Below are 23,083 nucleotides of genomic sequence, written 5' to 3'. Positions count from 1 at the left end.
CCATAGCCAGTTGGTCACTTGTTTGGTTGCTAAGTCATGTGTGACTCTTTGAGACCCCATGGACTGCAGTATGCCAGGCTTCCCTGTCTTTCACCATCTCCCTGAGTTTGCTCAAACTCATGTCCATTGAGTCAGTGATGCCATCCAACCATCTCATGCTCTGTCACCCCCTTCTCCTCTTGCCCTCAGTTTTTCCCAGCATCAGGGTTTTTTCCAGTGACTCAGCTTCACATCGGGTGGCAAAGATTGGAGCTTCAGCTTCAGCATCTGTCCTTCTAGTGCATATTCAGAATTGATTTCTGTTAGGATTGGCGGGTTTGATCACCTTGCTGTCCAAGGGACTCTCAAGAGTCTTCTCCAGCACTACAGTTTGAAAGTGTCAATTCTACAGCACTCAGCCTTCTTTACGGTCCAGCTCTCACATTCATACATGTGAGATGTACGTCGGTCACTAAGCCATGTTAATTTGGCCCGTGAAGTGACCCTGAGACCCGTCTTTCTTCTCTGTCTTCACTTTGTCCCCCACTGACCCCTGTGGTCAGGTTCCCGTGGCCGGGTGGGGGCGGTTCCCTCAAGGAGGAGGGCTGGGCAGACACACCCGAGACACACCTTGGCTCCAGGCTGGCTTGTCCTTGGTGCGCTACCTTGGGCACGTCACACGACCTCCTGGCTTCATCTCCCAATGGTGGTTTGGATGTAGCTGATGGTGACCATGATGCACCCCATGGCCCACCTCCCCACATCCTTATGAAGACCCGATGAATACTAACCCATAAACTGAAGAGTGCTGTGTCAGCGTGAATGGCAATTGTGATCCGTTTCCTTTAAGAAATTCCTGGATGTAGAGTTTGAATCTGGAGTCCGCGCCCTGTCCAGGGCTGTGTCTTAGCTCCCCCAGGGCAGATGGTTCCCTGGTAGACTGGCTGACTTGTTGTCTAGGGTGAACTTGGGCTTTCAGGTACTAACCAGCCTGTGTGGACTGTCTCCATCACACTCAGAGGGCTGGTGGTCTTGGGTCTTTGTGTGGGATGCCACATGGAGGCACCTGGAATGATTCTGGGATCAAGATGCCTTGGTTTTTGTTTGTTTATTTATTTATTTATTGACTGCGCTGGGGCCCTTTTGCTGCTTGAGGGCTTCCTCTAGTTTCAGAGATCAGGGGCTACTCTCTGGTTGCAGTGCTCGGGCTTCTCATTGCGGTGGCTTCTCTTGTTGTAGAGCAGGCTCTAGGCTGTGAGGGCTTCAGTAATTGTGGCACATGGGCTCAGTAGTTGCAACTCATGGGCTCCAGAGTGCAAGCTCAGTAGTTGTGGTGAAAAGGCTTAATTGCATCTTGGCATGTGGAATCTTCCCAGAGCAGGATCAAACCTGTGTCCCCTGCATTGACAGGTGGATTCTTAACCACTGGACCACCAGGAAAGCCCAAGGTGCCTGGTTTTAAGAAAGTAAAGTCGCGAAACCTCAAAGCATGATCCTTTGACTAACAGCATCAGTATCACCTCAGAACTAGTTAGGAATGCAGACCCCAGGGTCCCGTCCTAGACCTGCCAAATTGGAATCTGCATTTAAGTGAGATGTCAGGTGATTCAGATACACACAGTGCTTGGGAAACACAGCTCCATGAGTCATTGGGTCCCTGAGAAATCCTAAAGCCAGCAAGAAAAAGCTGTTTGAGAGCATGAGCTGAGTCAAGGGGCAGGTACAGGATGAATAACCCCAAACCAGCAGCACCGACTCGATGGACTTGAGTTTGAGCAAGCTTCGGGAGTTAGTGATGGACAGGGAAGCTTGGCGTGCAGCAGTCCGTGGGGTTGCAGAGAGTTTCGGACACAAGTGAGCGACTGAACAGAGTGAGCAGCTACCCGAGTCCCGGCCATCACCACGGAGGGGCTGAATCGAGATTTCACTGATAACTGCAGTTGACATGTGAACTGTTTAGGGATTAATCTGAGTAAGGATATGTGATGCCCTCAACGAAAAGTGCTGGATTTTGGTGTAAAACTCAAAGGGGTCCTGATTATATGGGAACATAAAGTATGTCTAGAAATTTGTGCTCATCTGGCAGTGGCTGGGGGTGGTTCCATTCCCCAGGGGACATTGGGTAGTGGCTGGAGACATTATTGGTTGTCATCCTGGGGTGAGGGGTGTGATACTGGCATGGAGTAGGCGGAGGCCAGGGTTGCGGTTCAGTGTCCTCCAATGCACGAGACGACCCCACCGGGAAGAACCACCCAGCCTCAAATGACTGGAGTGCCGAGGTGGACACACATATGCGCACACACACACACACACACACACACACACCATATAACAAGCATAACATACCTAGTGGAAAAATGCTCAGAATTCTTTATTGGCCTAATTGGCCACAATCTAAGAATGCCCAGGGGGCCCCAAACTGAATCCCAGGCCAGAAGGAGGGCCACTGTCTTTGTTCCCTGCCCTCTGACCCCAGCTCAGTTCCTATCTCTCTACTGTGTGGCTTTCCTGTTCCAAATAGGGCCTCAAAGGTTTGGGATAAAAACAGTTGACAACCTTTGGCTCCCTAAATCAGATTCAGAATTTGAGGTGTGACTATTTGAGGGGAGGGCTGGGTGGCAGGCGTGGCAGTCAGAGAGGCCTGGGCTCCCTCTGCCTGTGCAGAGCGTCCCGGGGCCCTTGTGCGCCTCCGCCTCCCGTCTGTGAAGTGGGCATCTCCTCTTGCAACACTGTTGTTGGGACCAAAGGAGGGAATGGTGGCTCCTTCTGTGTCACTCTGGGCACCCTTGAGGTTCACAGCCCCGCCTGGGGGTGTGGATCTGGGTGTTCTAACTGAGCACCTTGTCCTCCTTTTGCTGTTGGTGCAGATGACGTCCGACTGTTTGCTTTCGTGCGCTTCACCACCGGGGATGCGATGAGCAAGAGGTCCAAGTTCGCCCTCATCACATGGATCGGCGAGAATGTCAGCGGGCTGCAGCGCGCTAAGACCGGCACCGACAAGACCCTGGTGAAGGAGGTGGTGCAGGTAACTGTCTTTGTGTTCTCTTAGGGTCTGGGGGGTGGGGGTCACATTCTGCAAAGGGTCACCATCCGGTAGGGACACAAGGGGCTGGCTTGGCTCCTTGGTCCATGACTTTGAACATGTCATGCTAAGTCCCTGGACCACTAATGATGCTGGTGAGAGATACCCCAAATTGCTTTTTGAGTATGGTAGCTGCATTTGTGATCCCGACTAGAAACGTGGTGGCTGGTGTCTACCTTTCTGGGTGGGGCAGGCAGCTCATGGAGAAGGGGGCTAGAGGAATGACCAAAATGGCACCACTTCCTGTGGATGATGGAGGGCTTCCAGCCGTGGCCATGAAAAAGTGGCAATGGGAAAGTTCATGAGTACCTGCTGAATGGTGTCTAGCACACAGTAGGGGCGCAGTGACACTTGATGAATGAATAAATGTCAATCACATGGGCACCAGCAGGAGTTTAAAGATGACTTTGATGACCCTAGAATGACAAAGGCTGCATCAGCAATGGCACAGATCCTTAGACTGGGTAGCTGGTGGTGGCTGATTTACTCCTGTGTCCCTATTAGACTGAGAGGAAGAGGGGAAAATGGTGTACCCTTGGTTTTGTCCCTGGACTTCTAAACAGCTCTACTTGTAGAGCTTCCCATTTTGAAGTTTTCTTTTTTTTTTTTGCATTTTGAACATAACAAAAATTGACACTATTGGAAACTTCCAAAGCAGTTCATTTGAAGCTAGGGCATGGGGTCATGCTGAGGAAAAAAAAAAAATTCTAGGGCTTCCTTGGTGGTTCAGTGGTAAAGAATCTGCCTGCCAGTACAGGAGATATGAATTCGATCCCTGATCCGGGAAGATCTCACATGTTGTGGAGCAACTCAGCCTGTGCACCAAAACTATTGACCCTGGGCTCTAGAGCTGGGGAGCCACAACCACTGAAGCCTGTGCGTGCTGGAGCCCACGCTCCTCAACAAGAGAAACCGCCACAATGAGAAGCCCTCGCCCCACAACTAGAGAGTAGCCCCAGCTCTCCACAACTAGAGAAAAGCCCATGCAGCAGTGAAGACCCAGCATTGTCTTAAAAAGCAAATCAGTAAAATTATAAAAAAAAAAAAATCCAAATTCCAGAACGATAAACTGGGGAAAGGAGGTGGAGGGGAGAGGGTTTCTACTACCAAAGGAATCTCCATGTTGCAGAAGGATTTCCCAAAACCCATGATAGGGAGTGGATGGCTAACTGGTACAGGGCTTCCTTGCTGCTGCTAAGTCGCTTCAGTCATGTCCAACTCTGTGCAACCCCATAGATGGCAGCCCACCAGGCTCCCTCGTCCCTCGGATTCTCCAGGCAAGAACACTGGAGTGGGTTGCCATTTCCTTCTCCAGTGCATGAAAGTGAAAAGTGAAAGTGAATTCGCTCAATTGTGTCCGCCTCTTAGCAACCCCATGGACTGGAGCCCACCAGGCTCCTCCATCCATGGGATTTTCCAGGCAAGAGTACTGGAGTGGGGTGCCATTGCCTTCTCCAACAGGGCTTCCTTAGAGGTGATGAAAATATTCTAAACTGTTCTAAAATCTGTGGTGTTGGTTGCTCATCTCTGAGAATATACAAAAAACCATTGCATCCTAAGAAACAAGAAACGCACACACACACAAATCTTCTGACTGCAGTGTGGTGTCCTGGATTGGATCCTCGGATAGAGAAACTGGTGAAATCGGAATGAAGTCGGGGGTTTAGTTAGTAGTCCTGTTCCAGTGTTGGCTTTCTGACTGTGACAAACATACCATGGTAATTTAAGATGTTCATAGTTGTCAAAATGGCTGTGCGGTACGTGGGAACTCTTGGTGCTGTCTCTTGCAACTTTCCTCTAAATCCAAAACTATCCCCCAATAAAACTTCTATTAAAAAATAATAACAGGAGAGAACTCCTATCATTCCGTTATTACGGCCGATTTTTCCATCTCTCCTACCAGTCCTGTGGGTGAGCTCACTCCCCTCTGCATTGCTACAGTCACAGCCTATGAATCACACCTAATCAGCTTCTTTTTTCCTAACATAACGTAATTACATAAATTATGTGTCTGCAGAGTCTTTGTGATGAACATTTTTCTGGCTGCCGACCGTCCCGTTTCGCAAGTGTACTGTGATGGAATGAAAATCCCCCTGGTGTTGGCCTCTTGAGTTGCTTCCCGTTTTTATTGTTATAAATTAATATGTTCTAACCAACATTTTAATACGTGCAGCTCCTTCCCGTCCTACACTGAATTGTTTTTTTAGAGAGCCTTTTCAGGAGGGGGAGCATTCCGGAGTTAACAGGGGTGAGAATCACTTTAAAAAGAAATAGGCTAGGACTTCCCTGGTGGCCCAGTGGTTAAGACTCTTCACTTCCAATGCAGGGGGGTGCAGGTTCAATTCCTGGCCAGAGAAGTAAGTTCCCACATGTGCTGTTGTGGACAAAAATAAATAAAATGAAATTTTAAAATATTTGACCCCAAAATTAAAATATATATACACATTTATCTTGCACCTAAAAAAAAAAGGTATAGGCTGTCAAATTACCTCCTAAAGGGCTAGCACTATGCCTGGGATGTGGTAAATGTTCCATAAATGTCACTCACTTCCTAGCCTAATCAACATTACCAGCGAATACTGCGGCTGGAACCCTGTCCAGCAGTGGCACTCTTTCTTTGGGCAGCTGCCTACTCAACCCCTTGGGCTGTTTTTCTCCCGGACAATTGGAGGCTTTAATGGTTAACCAGCCTTCAAGGGTCTCCATTGTGGCAATAGAATGGAAAATGCAGAAGAATGCATGTCCGTGACCAGAGGTCTCCTGCTGGACTCCACCATCCACACTTAGCCCTCTCAGCCAGCCCGGCGTGGCTGTAAGAACAGCACACACTGGGAGAGGGTGTTTGCTGGGGCATGTCCAGTGGGGGCGGTCTTTTGAATCTTGGAGAGCCCCTGTTTTTCCATTTTTAAGACTGTGGTAAAATGGAATAACATAAAATGTTAGCCCTTTTAGTGTGCGGTTCAGTGGTGTGACGTACATTTAGTGTTGGGCGGTCACTGCCATTGTCCAAAAATTTCAGAGCTTTTAAAATCACCCCCGAAGGAAACTCTGTCCCTGGTAGCAGTCTGCAAAGTTCCTGTTACATCTAAAACTCTTCTCAGTTTGGTGAAGTGGGTAGAGGGTGGTTTGGGGAAATGATTCTTTGGTGGAAAGACTTCAGTTGGGCGTGTTGGTTATAATTCATTTGTTTGTAAACTCTAACATATTGCAGCAAAAGGGGAATTGCTTGGCTCTCTGAACTAGGAAGTGCAGGGGTTGTCAGCTTCAGGTGTGGCTGGATCCAGAGTTGAAGCCGTAGCTTCTTTTCTTTTCTCTTTCCTCTGTGTTTGGCCCCAAGTGGCCCCTGTGCAGCAGGAGAAATGGTCCAGGCCTAGTGGCTGTTCTGGGTCTTGATCCCAAGGGAAGAGAGAGTCCTCCTCCCTTAGTGTCAATCATTCCCTTAAAATGATCCAATTGGCCCAGCTTAGGTCACATGCACGGGGCCGGGAGGTGTGGGGCCTCATGAGAGGCAGCTCCAAACTGATTCCAGTTGTTAAAAGAAAAGGATGCTGGCATATGAAGAGCATAGCGGATGCTTGCTTGATCTTGAACTGCAGGTGCAATGTGATATTTTGACCATTACCTTTTGCATTTCCCTTCTCTGCATTTAAAAAGGGTTATTACCTGAAGCTGTTACAAGACTTCACATTTATACTACAGTTGTAAATACAGCCATTTATGTTACAAAGGTGTAACCTTTACTGGTGTAATGGTATCTTCCAACAGTCATTAAAATCATGCTGATGCTGGCAGGTCAGTTTCCCCCTCTGCTTGCTTAGCGGGGACTCGGAGCAGATGTTCTTTAAGGGGTCTCCAGATGGTTATTCTGGATTCCTTGTCTTGGGGACAGGATCACATCCCCAGCTGCCTTTTACCACCATTTTCATGTGAAGAATAAATGGATTGAGTTTTAATTTCAGATTATTCCTAACCTTTTTTTTTGTAATAATAAAAATACCCACATCCTTATGAAACATTCAGTTCAGTTCAATTCGGTCACTCAGTCATGTCCGACTCTTTGAGACCCTTTGAGACTGCAGCATGCCAGTCTTCCCTGTCTGTAGAGAATGTAAATGAATGTTGTTGTTCAGTTGATATGTCGAGTCCAACTCTTTGCAACCCCATGAACATAGCCCACCCGGCTCCTCTGTCCATGGAATTCTCCAGGCAAGAATACTGGAGTGGGCTGCCATTTCCTTCTCCAGAGATCCTTCCCGACACAGGGATTGAACCTGTATCTCCTGCACTGGCAGACGAATTCTTTACCACTGCACCACCAGGGAAGGCCATCAATGAATGTAGAGCCACTGAAATCAAGAAGCGTGGGTCTTTATGCCACCTCCCTGCCCGTGGGCAAGTCTCTCTCCTTTCCTGGGCCTCAATTTCCTCATTTAAAAATAAGTTGGAGTGGGACTTCCCTGGCGGTTGACCTTGCCTTCCAGTGCAAAAAGTATGAGTTCAGTCCTGGATTGAGGAGCTAAGATCCCATGTGCCTCCTGGCCAAAACACCAAAACAGAAAGCAGAAACAATCTTGTAACAAATTCAATAAAGACTTTAAAAATCGTCCACAGCAAAAAAAATTTTTTCTTAAAAAAAAAAATGAATTGGATGAGTTGAACTGCTGTGTCATACTCTGTTTGTATATATTCTGAAACGGTTTCATTTGTTTGGAGGGCACTTTGTTTATCACAGCATATTACTTTTATTTTTTTTTATTTTTATTTTTTTTCTTTTTCTTTTTTTTTATTTTTCAGTGGGTTTTGTCATACATTGATGTGAATCAGCCATAGAGTTACATGAATTCCCCATCCCGGTCTCCCATCCCACCTCCCTCTCCAACTGATTCCTCTGGATCTTCCCAGCCCAACAGGCCCGAGCACTTGACTCATGCCTCCCACCTGGGCTGGTGGTCTGTTTCACCACAGATAATACACATGCTGTTCTCTCGAAACATCCCACCCTCCCCTTCTCCCACAGAGTTCAAAAGTCTGTTCTGTACGATGGCCCTATATGCAGGGCAGAAGAAGAGACGCAGAAGTACAGCATATTACTTTTAAAGGAACCTTTTACTTGTCAGTAGAAGAGACAGCGTGCAGGGCCGAGGTCTGGGGCTGTAGCCTTTGGAGCCAGATGGAGTGAGCTCAGGTTTCAGTCCTGCCAGTCAGCGTGCAGCCCCAGGCAAGTTCCTCTCCTCTGGGCCCCTGTCCGAAGCAGGGCTGGTATAGCATCTGCCTCCTGGGGTTGTTGTGGGGATTGAATGAGTGACTATCAGGAAGCTTAGAACAGTGTCTGGTAGCATCCTGGGAGTGTAGCTGCGAATACACCCAGCTTTCCTGGTTCGACACCACTGTGATACACAGCTTTCTAGTTTCCCTGGGGACTGACAGGTCCAGATGCTGAGTCCCTGACCTGGGGCATGGATCTTGTTTTTGAACCATCCTGCCTAACTGTCTTACATATGGCTTAGATCACAGTCACATCCATCAGCAACACAGGAAGGTTCCAGCCTCACTCACCCTTGCTGGTGCTGACCTCAAAACAATCTGAACCTCACCTGGGGCCTGTGCCTAGGTGCCTCAGCTGGGAGAGTAACCCTAAGTGTAGCCCTGAGCAATGATAAGACTTGCCTCAAGCCATGGCTAGCAAGCAGCCGGCCGGGGCTGGCTGAGGAGTCAAAAGTCAGGAGGTTTGATGGCGGGTCTCTAGTGTGTGTTCAGAGCCAGGCTGAGATGCTGAGCTGCCTCTGAGGCTGGTGGAGAACAGGACGAGGCCAGCAAGACTGGGGGCAGCAGTGGGTTGCCAGGCTGGGCGATGATGGCACCCAGACTTGGGCCTGGAATGCGCTGAGTCGACAGGGTGCGTGGCTGCCTCGTCACAGCCGTCGTCTGCTGCACAGAAACGCCTGGCTGGTGCAGGCGACACAACACCCAGCCCATTGTCCTGGCGCCGCTGCGGGGTGAGAGTGGCCCCCGTCAGAGACCAGCCCGCGCCGGGCCAGGCTGTCTCGATTTAGAAACAGACTCGGTCGATGGAGCATTGTGCTGGCCTTGCAGAAGCTCTGTATTCACGTGGTCCTTTTATCTCTTTTTTCATTTTTGAATATCACATGAATGCTCACTGAACCAATTACCCGGAGGTACATCTCGGCTTTCAGCTCTGGGAAGAGAACAGCAGGGAGTGTTTCCTCTACGGGGAAACGGAGGTGGGAAGGACGGGCCTGTCGGTGACTGCATGGAGCCATCAGTGTAATGTGTATCCTGAAGGCTTCTGAACCCCAGGAGCCGGGGCAGTTTATGCGCTGGAGCCGTCCACCCACAGGGCCAGGGCCAGGACCAGATGTCCTAACTCTCTTCCGGGGGTCATGTTTATGTACAAGTGCAGTAGTTATATTAATAACAGGAGCTTTACTGTACTTGCCTTATGCCTGGCACTTTGAAGGACTTTCCACATACTGAAATCATTTCTTCTTCACAAGGCCAGTTCTGCCATCATCTGCATTTTATAGATGAGGAATCTGGGGACCAGGGGAAGTTGGGGAAGTTGCTCAAGGTCCCCTGTGCTTGCAGACTGGCCAGGGACCCTGACTCTGTCACTTCAGCCCACTACACGTTTCCCAAAGTCCTCTAGCACCAAGAATGGTCTGAGGCCAACATACCTTTTGGAAACTCTACTTTTATAGACTCGCATGACACATTAAAGGCTCTGAGAAGATCTGCAGGAAACAAATGTCTTACATTTATTTTTAAATTTACTGACCTGGTTCTCAATCTTCCTTGATGTTAGAACTTTTTTTTTTTTGAAACTGGAAACTGAACATCATTGCCCAGTGTTTCTTTCTTTTTTAAATACTACTGTGTCAAATGGAAGAGATCATGGGTCTAAGGGGGAGTGAGATCCAAGTTGACATTCCAGCTTTATTAACCTTTTGCCCTAGGACCTCAGGCAAGTAACTTTATCTCTAGAAGCTGTTCTCACTTAAAGAGAATGTAGATTCTCACAGAACTGTTGGAAGGATGAAAGAAAAACAAAGGAAGTGAAAAGGCTTCTCCTTTTAGTGACTGATGAACTCCTATTCATCCTTCACAACCCTGATTTTTTATCCCTTTCTCCTACCAGCCTCAATCAGAATTAATTGCTCCTGTGTTTGGACTATAGCTCAAAGTCCTTGAATTATAATTAAGTGGCCCTAGAAAGTAATCTCGAGGGCAGGGACCATGGCTGCTTTATTTGCATTTCTCGTACCTAGAAAAGTACTAAAACATGCTAAAATGTGAAGAAATAGATCTGTTCACATAGGCTCTGCTGCTGCTAAGTCACTTCAGTCGTGTCCGACTCTGTGCAACCCCATAGACGGCAGCCCACCAGGCTCTGCCGTCCCTGGGATTCTCCAGGCAAGAACACTGGAGTGGGTTGCCATTTCCTTCTCCAGTGCATGAAAGTGAAAAGTGAAAGTGAAGTCACTTAGTCGTGTCTGACTCTTCGCGACCCCATGGACTGCAGCCCACCAGGCTTCTCCGTCCATGGCATTTTCCAGGCAAGAGTACTGGAGTGGGGTGCCATTGCCTTCTCCTCACGTAGGCTCTAGTCTATGCCTTATTCTAGGACAAAAGCTAGTAAATGTTCAACAATGCTGTTCAGGCTGAACTAAGTTGTGGAAGCTATTTACACTCAGGGAGGGGCTTGAGGTTGGGTTGGAATTTCCACAGGCTCCTCTTTTGTTTCAGTGGAAAGCAGAGGTGGAGCGGGGAGAACCTGTGTACCTCGGTGTCGGGAGATTTACGGGGCTGCTGCTCCTGCTTGTAGAGCATCAATGCTGCCCGCCACTCAGTGGACCAGCTTAGATGCCTCATCCCTCTTTAAAAGGGCTGTTTTTATGGGGAGTTTTATGCTTCTTCAAGCCTGAGGTTTGGCCCTTTATTCTTCTCAGAACCAGAAAGGGCTTTTTGTGCTCATATGTTTCACCTGGGCCTAGACTCATGCAAGGGGGCTTTCCAGTGATTGAGTCCTATACTGAAAACATAGGGACTTGCCTGCTGGTTCAGTGGCTCAGACTCCATGTTCCCAATGCAAGGGGTGTGGGTTTAATCTTTGGTTCGGAAACTAGATCCTATATGCCACAACCGAGATCTGGCACAACCAGATAAATATATAAATAAATGTGTATATATATATATATATATATATATATATATATATATATATATATATATATAAACTCACAGACAGACACACACACACCAAGGTCCCAAGCTGCCTGTGAATGGTGGTGCCGGGATCCTGTGTGGAGGGGCAAGTGCCATTATGTGTCCAATGTACAGATGAGGAAACTGAGGCTTGGAGGGGTGCCGCCTCAAGCCAAGGGTGAGTGTCAAGACAGAAGCCAGATGATGGGGCTCAGAGATCACTTTAGTCATGGGGAGGGCAGTAGGGAATGTGGTCCTATGCTCCTGCTACCAAGAGGTTAAAAGCTCATGGGAGAAAGCGGAGGATACCCACACCCCGAGCCCGGCATGTAAATGCAAGTCGCTTTCACAGGCTGAGAGCTCTGCCAGCAGGTTGTGGCGGGGTGCCCGTCGCTAAAACCCCAGGTGGGCCCCAGCCCCGGGCCAGCCGGCCTTGGCGTGGTGCCTGCCTGCCCCCACCCCCACCTCTGCAGGGGTCGGCCTCCTGATGTCTACACAGTGACTCCTGACACTCACAGCAGACAGTTTCCACGGACTGGGGACGTCAGATTAGAGCCGTGCATGCAGGTCTTCACTGAAGGAGCCCAAGCACTGAGTCCAGACAGGTCTCCAGGTGTGACCCGCCCACCCAGTGGTGCTTGTTGAGAAGGCTGCCTGTGCCCTCTAGCTCCGAATCTTTCAGATCTTCCCTCCCTCAGTCTCTTGCCTTGCAGGGACCATCCCCCACCTCTGTCCTTCTCTTGTCGTAGTTTATCCCCGACACCCTGCCATTGAGAGTCCCTCCTAGAACAAGCTCCAGGCTCTCTGTTCTTTCCCCTATGGTGGTTTATCCCACCTAATGGTTAGGACAAAATTAAGGACTTCCCTGGTGGCTCAGACGGTAAAGCGTCTGTCTACAATGTGGGAGACCCGGGTTCAATCCCTGGGTCAGGAAGATCCCCTGGAGAAGGAGATGGCAACCCACTCCAGGTATCTTGCCCTGAAAATCCCATGGACGGAGGAGTGTGGTAGGCTACAGTCCATGGGGTTGCAAAGAGTCGGACACGACTGAGCGACTTTACTTCACAAGTGATAGTCAGTCACACAGCTAAGTCTGCTAATTCCTCTGGAGCCCTGGGTGCGCAGTATGCGTTATTACAAAACATTGCAGAGGTGCAGGGTATGTCCTTTTATGTAACATTTCATAGATGTTTTCAATTTTCATAATTTTAGTGGCTGAATCCTATTCTGTTCAGTGGATGTGGGATTATGTGTGTGTGTGCGCACGGTTTTCATTCTGATGAAGACCTTGGCGTGGAGTTAAACATGGGTTTGGGTCTCAGCCCCACCCCATGATGTGTGTGACCTTGTGCCAGCTGTTTCACTTCCCTGAGCTTCAGCTTCCTCTGAAAATTGGGGATGATAATATCTAACTCATAGAATTGTAAAAATTAAATAAAATACTGTGTATCCTAAGTGCCTGCCATGTAGGACCTGTTCAATGTAGGCGCTATTTACTTATTTACTCAACTTTTGTTGAAAAGTGGAAGCAGTCTGGTATTTACTGACAGTGAACATCTGTGAGTATACATGTTGTAATTTTTTAAAAATTCCGTTGAACTTTTCCTTTGGGAAAAATTCCCAAAAGTGAATATTGCTGAGGAGCAAGAAATACTAACCACTTTTTATGGCTAAGCAATATTCCATTGCATATATGTACCACATCATCTTTATGCCTGCATCTGTTAATGGACATTTAGATTGTTCCCATGTCCTGGCTATTGTGTAAATAGTGCTGCAATGAACATTGGGGTACATTTGTCTTTTTGAACTATGGTTTTCTCAAGCAGTTATATTCCAAGTTAAAAAAAGAAAGAAATGCTAGCCACAGCTTCAACCAGGCAGAAATTGAAGTCCTAAACTGGATTAATATCTCTTGTCAGTTGATTGAGAGCAGGGGCTATTTGGAGGTCTGGATTAAGAAGGATTCTGAGGTTAAGTCTGGAGTCAGTGGGGAAAGTGCCATGACTGATTTGTGATGTCTGCCCTGGGTACTGGAGGAGAGAGTGGAGTTTGTTCCTGCCTTCTTTTTTTATGTATATTTATTTATCTGGCTGTGTCAGCTCTTACTTGCTGCACTTGGGTTCTTGTTGTGTCATGCAGGATCTTTCATCGTAGTGCTTGGGTTTAGTTGCCCCATGGCATGTGGGATTTTAGTTCCCCAGCCAGGGATTGAACTCGTGTCCCCTGAACTACAGAGCAGATTCTTAACCACTGGACCACCAGGGAAGTCCCCAATTCCCACATTCTTACCATCCTTGATCTAGACAGAGCCTTGTCAGAAACCTGGCAAAGTGGAGTCGGGGCTCTTATAAATATCCATGGTCCAGGAAGGCAGGGGTCAGAATCCAGGCAGTTACTCAAATGCTAAAGGGGTGGATGGCCCTGCAGGGTTAGGATTCAAGGCACAGAGACAGCTGCCCATAGCTGGTTTGAACTGAGAGCGAGCCTAGCATGCTGGAGGACATCATGCCTTTCCACCACCCATCCACATTGGGCAGTTACCTTGAGTCCACTCGGAATGCCACCACCTGCTCCGCTCTCGTCCTCTGTCCTCTCCTTAGTGAAATAGGCTCGTGCCATTTCTGACCTGTGACAATGATGCAGGTGCCTACATTCCCAAATTCTGTCAATCATTGGACTATACCGTTTCGACCTACTTGTTTTTCCCTTGTCTCTGACGACTCATGCCAGTTACAGGAACCTGTTCTTTTTTCAGTAAATATACCCCACTGGAAGGACTTTTAAAACCTTGGTCTCTGAGACTGTAGAATAGTTGTAGGAGGGAAGGTGTAGGGGGCCCAGGAGGGGTTGGCAGGTTTGCTGTGCATTTTCATCTGGCCCATGTTCCTTGGAGGGTGCCTTTTCTCTTAGCAAGATGCGGGCTGCTGGGGACCAATTGCTTTTCTTCAGTATGCCAAGGTCTTTGGTTTATAATTAATCTTCACCCACTTGGGGAAAAGATACATTATTGTGGCCAGCATGTGTCCCATCCACCCACTACTCCATCTCACTGCCCACACACACTGCCCCACCTCACACGGGTGGGAGGGGAGGCTCCATCTCCGCCATTTTTGCAAGAGTTTGGGATGGACCTGAAGCCAGCATGCAGCCTTCTTTTCGAAAGTCATACTCAAATCCCAAAGTTGGCACTTATGTGCTGGTTTCTCTCACTGCTCCTTGGACTCTGGTGTCCAAGGTAGAACTTGTCCCACGGTCTCTGGAGGCTCAGGTGCAAATCCAAGGATGGCTGGTGGGGAAAGAGCCGGCAGACCCACCATCCATACTGCTTCTTTCATGGAGATGGAGACCAGGGCCTGGAGCCATTGACTGCTTCCTGCAGGGCCTTTCAGAGCCCTCTTGGTTCTTCTTCTCTGCTCTGAGATTGTCAGAGGGACCTGACAGATTTTGACTTCCCAGGGCCTCAGATAGTGTCTGGCATATAACAGATGTTTGGTAGGCAGGTGTTAATTGGAAGAGTGATTTGCATTAGCTCTCGTTATCTTAGGGTGCGATGAAGGTCACCTCTCCTCCCTGGCACCACCCTGTAGCAATGGGCATTGCTGGCATCACAGACTTAACTCACTTTTTCTCCCCAGACCTTCCCAGCACTTGTGTTCTCTATGTAGGGTAGCAACTCATCGTGGTCCTTATGTTCTGGGTAGAAAACCAGACACACTTCTGCCCCCACGGGCCTCCTCTCTGTCTTCCCATGGTTAATTCTGTCCCCAGCTTTTGAGTGAGCAGCTGGATTTGCTGTCTTCTTTCTGCAAGGGCGAGGAGAGCCTGTGTCACTATCTCGCTTATTCTGAGAAATTCCCCAGACTTTCCTTCATTAAAAAGTAAACAGTGAGGATGGAGAAGTCAGTGTGGGTGAGGGAAAGGAAACTTAGCCACACCCTATACATTTGCTCTGAGCATTTCAGAAAACTTCTTTAGAGCTCACAGACTTCCCTAACAATCTTGAGAATGAAGAAAATCCATGACTTTGTGAAATATTACCTTATCATTCTTGAGCATGTGCTCTGCACTAGGCACATTCATCAGATCCTTACAGGATGTAGGTCCTCTTACTGTCCCCTCTTGAGCGAGAAACCTGAGGATCAGGCGGGTAAGTTTCCGGGGAGGGTCAGGCTGCTGGAAATGCACATGGGCAGCCGTCTCAGTGTGTGGCCCAGGCCACTCCCAGTACATTTTAGGACCGAAACCTGGGCTTAAACCCAGGAAGTTGGGGGCCATATAAAACCGAGATGATTTGGGGACTTCTCCGGCAGTCCGGTGGCTAAGACTGCACTCTCCTGATGCAGGGGGTCTGGATTCAATCCCTGGTTGGGGAACTAGATCCCACATACAACTAAGAGCTCGCATGCTGCAGCTAAAAAATCTGCATGCTACCACAAGGGTAAAGATCCCGACTGCTGCAAGTAAGACCCAGCACAGTCAAATAAATAGTATTTTAAAAGTAATAAAAGTGAGATCATTTGAAACCAAGGATGGGAAAATACAATACTCATGCACTTTTTAGACCAGCCTTGCAAATAGATTCTTGACCGTGTATAGAGCACCACTTCTTAATCCTTGTCCTTCTCTGGAGTTGCCCTCCTTGGAAGCAGATGGATGTTCATCTTCCGTATTTGAAGCATGAGCTTAAATGATCCAGAGAAACGTCCTGGGGACAGAATGTGTCTTGAATTTGATCAGTATGTGTCTCCAAGTCATCTAGGAGTCCTGGTTAGCTGGATGAGGCGTCTTCCTTTGAGAAGTCCTGCCCTGGCAGAAAAGGGAGAGACCCTGTCTGCAGGCTGTCAGCCAGGGACACCGAGTTCCCAGACATGACGATCTTTCTAGAACTCTAGGTGACAGGGCCCCCAGACCAGCACATTTTGCTTTGAAGTCCTTGGCATGTGCTCCTGGCAGCCTGAAGGGTGTGATGGCTGCTGGCCTGGGAGGGGTGCACAGCCCACCAGGTAGCATGTCGGGGTGAGAGGGCCTGTCCCTGGGGCCCCAGTGTGACGCTGCTGTGTTCTCCGGGACGAATCGATCACCCTCTCTGGGTCTTCCTTATTCTCTATCAAATGAGGGGGTGACTGTCAGGGTCTCAGAGGCTCTTTCAGATCAGTACCCCCTCACCCTGACTTTCTTTTGTTAACCAAGGTACATATAGAGGAAAACACATATATCTTAGGTGTACAGCTTGATACATTTAAGAATTCTAAAATTTGGAAATTTTGTACACACCCATGAAACCACCGCCCAGATCAAGACATGGATCCAGCACCCACCGACTCCTGCCCCAGAAGGCTCTCCTCCCCTGACCCAGATCAGCTCTAATGTGTCTGCTTGACCGAGCACATTATTCTTTTTTGTTTTTATTTTTTTTAACTTTTTATTTGATATTGAAGGATAGCCGATTAACAATGTTGTAATAGTTTCAGGTGCATGGCAAAGGAACTCAGCCATACACATTTTATTATTTATTCATTTGGCTGCTCTGGGTCTTAGTTGCAGCTCTCGAGATGTCAAGTCACAACATTCGAACGCTTAGCCGTGGCATGTGGGATCTAGTTTCCTGACCAGGGAATGAACCCAGGTCCCCTGACTTGGGAGTGTGTAGTCTGAGCCACTGGATCACCAGGGAAGTCCCTGAGCATGTTGTTCTCTCCGGCTCTTTCCTGTCCTCTCTGGACCCGGACTGCCACTGGCCATGTGTGGCCGCGGAGCATGTAAAGCCTGGCTTGTCACACTGCTGTGTACTGGGTGCACCGGCTTTCTGAGATTCAGTATGGAAAACAAAATTACTTGTTTCAGTGCGGCTTCTAGCAAATTTACGATTCCCTATGTGTTAGGGTTGCTCTGGGCTGTGCTGGGGGTCTTCTTTCCGGCGAGGACTTGAGCCCTGAAGCTTGCAGCCTCTGTGTGGCCTGCCTCTTCTCCAGGAGGTGTTGCTAGTACCTGGAGGGTGCCAGGGACTGTGGTTGAGAGCCCAGGGTGTGCGCATGGCGGGGAGGTGGCCCTGCTTTCTGTAGATGTGTTCTTTGTGGTTTTCAGCGTGGGCGAGTCCCTGCAGGCCCCTCAGGTTGCGGGCTTTGCTCCTACATTGAGGTCTGGCTGTCCACAGAATTATTTTTGCTGTTTCTGCCTGTTTTTGAAAACTCACATTTAAGCCCACTTCCCAGAGGTGGTGGCACCTCCCTTGCCACGTTGAATGCCCGTTCTCTGAGGACCCTAGAAGGAACAGAGGTGGAGAATTGTAGTCATTTTGGGTTGGGTTTAGGTTGACTCAGACCTTTGGGGGACTTTTTGCAGAGTCCACACCCTGAGGGGATCTCACCTTTTTGAAGCTTCCGCCCTCCCACAAACTCCACCCCAACATCCTGTGGTGGGGGAGCCCCTCCAGGCCCGGCCAGGCCCACCTCTATGTCTGCCCTCTGGAGGGAGGGGGCTGATTCCAATAGTAGGGATGGATGAGGCTCTTTGTCTCCGTACTTTTGTTTAAAAGAATCAGTTTTGGCAAACGTGTCAAAAAATTTTGGCTTTAAGCATGTCTCAAATTCTCAAATGTATAGGGTTTGAGTTTTATTTTTGCAGTTTGAGACATAGCTGTTTTTTTTAATGTAATTTTTGAGACATAGCTGTTTTTTTAATGTAATTTAGTTCATTTACATTTATTGTTATGCTGTGTTTCACTGGGTTCTGCTACCCTGGTTTGCTTCTTTAGCTTTGATTCGATTTCCCATATACTTGTGATTTTAAGGGGGACTGTGCTCTGTCTGCACTTTCACTGTGGATTTCTTAGACCTTGTCAAACCTCTTCTTGATCTATATTGTCTAATGGCTAACAGACACAAGCGCAAGCATTCTTGTTTCTCTAGATAGCCATATATAGCTATGACGGAGCAGAGGAACTTTGGACTTCCTTCTATAGGCATCTTGAGCTGTGGGGCTTCCTCCTCCTGCTTTGCTCTTCACCCCGCCCCCTGCCGCTGGGGCTCAGGTTGAGAAACACGTTATTTCTGGGTTCCCCTTTCTGGCTCTGCCATTCTGCTGTGTCCGCTCTATGCTGATGACTTACATAGGCCCTTAGCAGCACAGTATGTCGGACTGGGAGCAGAAAAGGATGTTTAGTCATCTGGGCTGATTGCACAATCTCTCCAAGCCCAGCCCATGGAACTTATCTTTAAAAAAAAAAAAAAAGCTAATATACTGAAGGAGGATAAGTGAGGAAAATGTGTGAGGCTGCACCTGGCACGTATTAGTTGCTTGATAAATATTAACCTCCCCTTTCCTCCTTCCTGTTAGTATTCTTGGTGGCTTGGCATGTTTTGTCTTAATATTGTGAAACTTGACCTTGAGATTGCTTCTGGCTTAGTCATTCTTTTTTGTTTCTTTCTCCCTCTTTTTTAAGATTGGGGTGAAATTCACATAAAATAAAATTAACCACCATTAAAAAATGTACAATTCAGTGGCATTTAGTACCTTCACAGTGTTGTACAGACCCTGCTGCTGCTGCTAAGTCGCTTCAGTCGTGTCCGACTCTGTGTGACCCCATAGACGGCAGCCCACCAGGCTCCCCCGTCCCTGGGATTCTCCAGGCAAGAACACTGGAGTGGGGTGCCATTTCCTTCTCCAATGCATGAAAGTGAAAAGTGAAAGTGAAGTCGCTCAGTCATGTCTGACTCTTCGAGACCCCGTGGACTGCAGCCTACCAGGCTCCTCTGTCCATGGGATTTTCCAGGCAAGAGTACTGGAGTGGGGTGCCATTGCCTTCTGTACAGACACTACCTCTATCCAATTCCAAAATATTTTCATCACTCCTAAAGGGGATGATGACACTTTTAAGAAGGCCAGCTTTAGGACTTCCATCATGGTGCAGGGGATAGGAATCTGTCTGCCAGTGCGGGGAACATGGGTTTGGTCCCTGGTTCAGGAAGATTCCACATACTGTGGAACAACTCAGTCCATGCGCCCCAACTCCTGAGCCTGTGCTCTGCAACAAGAGAAGCCACCGCAATGAGAAGCCCGTGAACAGCAACAAGGACCCAGTGCAACCAAAAATAAAAATAATAAAAAAATAAATAAAATTAAAAAAAAATAAAAAGAAGAAGGCCAGCTTTGCAGTCAGCTGTGCCTGCTAGCCGAATGACTTTGGGCAGCTCTCATTATCTCTAGCTTTTTGTTTTGTCATCTTCACAATGGAAATAATATTGATTATTAATATATTACAGGATTTTTTAAAAGCAGCTTTATTATGGTATAATTTACATACCACAAAATTAACTCATCCTAAGTCACCCTAAGTTCAATTGTTTTTAGTAAATTTACAGAGTTGTGCAACTATTATTGCAATTCAACTTTAGAGCATTCCCATCATTTTCTGTTCCAATCTTTAGCTCCTAGAAACCAGGAATCTACTTTTTGTCTCTCTGGATTTGCCTTTTCTGGACCTTTCATATAAATGGAATCATACAACATGTGGTCTTTCATGGCTGGCTTCTCACTGAGCATAATGGTTTTTTTTTTTTTTTTTGAGCATATGGTTTTAAGGTTCATCCCTGTTGTAGCCTGAATCAGTACCTCACTCCTTTTTATGACTGAGTAATATTCCATTATATGGATAGGCCCTGTTTTGTTTACCCTTTCATGTGTTGGGCATTTGAGTTGTTTCCACTTTGGGGCTGTTATGAATAGTGTTGCCATGAATGTTTGTGATTACAAGTCTTTGTGTGGACATATGCTTTCTTTTCTGTTGGGTAGCTATCTGGGAGTAGAATTGCTGAGTCATGTTAAAAGGTTTTAAGAATTAAGTTTGTTAATGTGTGGCCCTGCCTGGTCACTTAGGCCCTTTGTGTACAGTGGTGATTGTTTACATTATTTCCTCGTGGATTCTTTTTTTTAATGTGGGTGATGTTCTGACCTTCAGACTTGTTATTCATATTTTGGTAACTTCTCTGTATTCTTACCATCCTGACATTTTCTGTATGGCGGTTTTTAATGCATGTATTCAAATACCTGTTGACTCTTCACGGCTTAGATCACCTGCTTCACTCATTCAGGCCACCCACATTTAAGAGAGCCTCATGTGTGCTAGGTCTGTGGGGTTTTATGATGGACACATGTGTACCACAGCAACTACAACCGTTTGGCTCATCACTACAGCCCCATCTCATGGCACAGTGTTTGTTGAATGAATGCAAACAGTTCCCTTGCCTTCAAGTAACTGATTGTGGCTGGAGAGCCCTGTACAACCTTCACTGCATCCAGTGTCTGGACTGAGTGATCTCAGACCTGGGACCAGAGGCCCCACTTCATAGGAGTGTCTGAAGCTACCTTTTACTAGCTGATGCCAGCCAGTCATGCATCTCTTCCCAGCTCCACTTACAAGCCCCTGTTGATAGTTTGTAATCAGCCAACGTGGGGAGATTTATGCCAGCCATGGAGATGGGAGAAGGCTACCATCCACCCCTAACCCCTTTTGTGAGAGAGCCTGGTGTTAAACATTGACCAGCAGACCAGCCTGCCTTTCCAACCTCCTCTTCTCTTATTCTCCTAACAAGATGGGTTTTCATATGAAGAAATGGAGGCACGGAGCATTGAAGGAACTTGCTCAAGGCCGCACAGTTGGAAAATGACAGAGTCAGAATCTGAACCCAGACCTGACCCTGGCCTTTCTGCGTACTCTCGGGATCTCTGGCCATGTTTTTTTCTCCCCCTGCAGAACCGTTCTGCCCCCAGATTTTCATTTTGATCATTTCTTAGTATTTTAGTTGCCAAGACTTCCTGGTGTGTTGCCTGAGCAACACTCACATCCCGTCCCCTCTCTTTTAACGGGAACTCTGTGTTTTATTTTGTTCCTGCAGAATTTCGCCAAAGAGTTTGTGATCAGCGATCGGAAGGAGCTGGAGGAAGATTTCATCAAGAATGAGCTCAAGAAGGCGGGTGGAGCCAATTACGATGCCCAGACGGAGTAACCCCCCGCGCACCCCGCCCCTTGCCAAAGTCATCTGCCTGCTCCCCAGGGGAGGGGACCGCGGCCTCAGCTACCAGCCCACCAGCCCACCAGGGAGAGGAAACGCGATGAGAGGCGACGCCCACCACCCCATCCAAAATCCAGCTCCCCTCCCCACTTCCCTTGTGCACCTGCCGTGTCCTAGCCCTCAAAGCTCATTGAACATCTTTCTTTTCTCTTTTATTCTTCCTCCCCGCCCTTCTTTCTTATTCTAAAGAAAAATCATTTTGATGCCAAGGTCACGCACATCATCAGATCAGAGGTGCCTCCTATGGTGACCCTTTCCTGATATTTCTCTGACGCACAAGCAGCCTGCCCGGCTTCACCCACCAACCTCGTGTCGCTTCTGACACCTGGGTCATGCTGCTATCTTGGTTTTCCTTGGCGCCTGCCTGCTTCCGCTGAGGCGACGGCTGTGCCGGGAGCCGTGCCCTCAACAGTGGCCTTCACAAGCACACACACATCCCGCTGGCCAGGCTCACACCCCTGAGAGTCGCTCCAGAGCCCCCCCACCCCCCCATTCCAAGTTGCCTCAGCTCCATGCCCATCCGAGACGGCGCTCGGTGGAGAGAACCGCAGGCCTGACTCAGACCAGAAGAGAAGAGAGAAAATTAGCCTTAAAAGTTGCCTGGCTTTGCCGTCGGTCTGAAGTGGCCCATTCCCACCCTCTTGATCGAAATCTCACGATGACATGGGGTGGGGGCAAAGGTCTAGGTCCAGATTCAATAGGAGGAGTCTTTCAGGGGTCACGTCCCAGGCTCCCCAAGTGATGAGGACGTTAGGGAGAGAGGCCCGGGGTGCGGGATGGGAACCGAGGTCCAACCAGTCAGCAAGGACAGCAGGGGACAGAGCGTGTGCAGTGGGAGCCCCGCCCTCGCGGGACCAGAGAGTCTGTGGGTTTAATCCTTGGTGGCACAACAGCGGCCAAAGGATTTCCTTTTTTTCAAAGAAAGATGTGATTGGCTTGGTTGTTCATGAGCATGTTTGGTAGCATTCTTTTTCTCTTTTCCTTGCTCATTTCGTTGGGGGAAGTCTGTGCTGCGTTGGGGTCGTTAAGAGCATCCGCACTCAAAATGGTTTACAGAAATAAACAGTTTTTTTGTTTTTCAAAAAACAGGTCTGTCTGATTGGTCTTATAAAGCTTCTCTCTTTCCTGGAAAAACGAAGGTGGTTGTCGTATCAGATTTTAATTGGCATTTGGGACTGGTTGTTTTTCATATTCCATAGCTTGTTTACTTTTAGCAATAACCGTAAGAAATTTGTGCTGTTTGGGACTTCCGTGGCAGTCCACTGGTTAGGACTCTTAAGTTCCCAGGGCAGGGGGCATGGGTTTGAGTTCCGGTTGGGGAACTAAGACCCCACGTACCACACGTGGTGTGGCCAAAAAAAAAAGGTGCTGTTTGCATCCCCATTTTATGGAAACCGAGGCTCAGAGAGACTCAGCGATTCACCCGTGGCCTCCCAGCTGGCAGGTGGGAGAGCTGAGAGTTGAACCTGAGTCTCCAGGTGGCCCTGGTGCAGTGGCTCAGGAACAGCGGGGGAGGCCCAGGATTGGAAATAGTGACGGGACCGCGGGATTGTGACATGTCTCGTATGGTCAGACCCCTCCACTCTGCATTTAGGAAAAACTGCGAGAAGGCGTCCCCCTCAGCTGGGCCATGACATGCTTTCTGAGGTTGAGCTTCAAAACGAGATTTCCAGCATGCCAGCCCTGCTGGGAGCGCAGAATCAGGCCAGAGGAGTTTCAGATGCAC

At 48.2% G+C, this 23,083-nt stretch overlaps 1 protein-coding gene across 1 annotated transcript in view; it reads left to right on the top strand.

Moving 5' to 3' along the window:
* The window catches only part of COTL1 (coactosin like F-actin binding protein 1), a 44,070-nt gene extending 21,627 nt beyond the window's left edge, over positions 1-22,443 (top strand). The window contains exons 3-4 of the mRNA XM_065920444.1: positions 2,847-3,004; positions 21,181-22,443. Of these exons, the coding sequence (XP_065776516.1) occupies positions 2,847-3,004; positions 21,181-21,291 (269 nt within the window). The 3' untranslated portion in view covers positions 21,292-22,443. The remainder of the gene's footprint in view (positions 1-2,846; positions 3,005-21,180) is intronic.
* Positions 22,444-23,083: the final 640 nt, after the last annotated feature.

Source organism: Muntiacus reevesi, chromosome 2, assembly GCF_963930625.1.
Source record: "Muntiacus reevesi chromosome 2, mMunRee1.1, whole genome shotgun sequence".
In the NCBI taxonomy this organism is placed as follows: domain Eukaryota; kingdom Metazoa; phylum Chordata; class Mammalia; order Artiodactyla; family Cervidae; genus Muntiacus; species Muntiacus reevesi.
The sequence above is the reverse complement of the archived record's forward strand: the minus strand, read 5'-3'. Positions and strand labels throughout refer to the sequence as shown.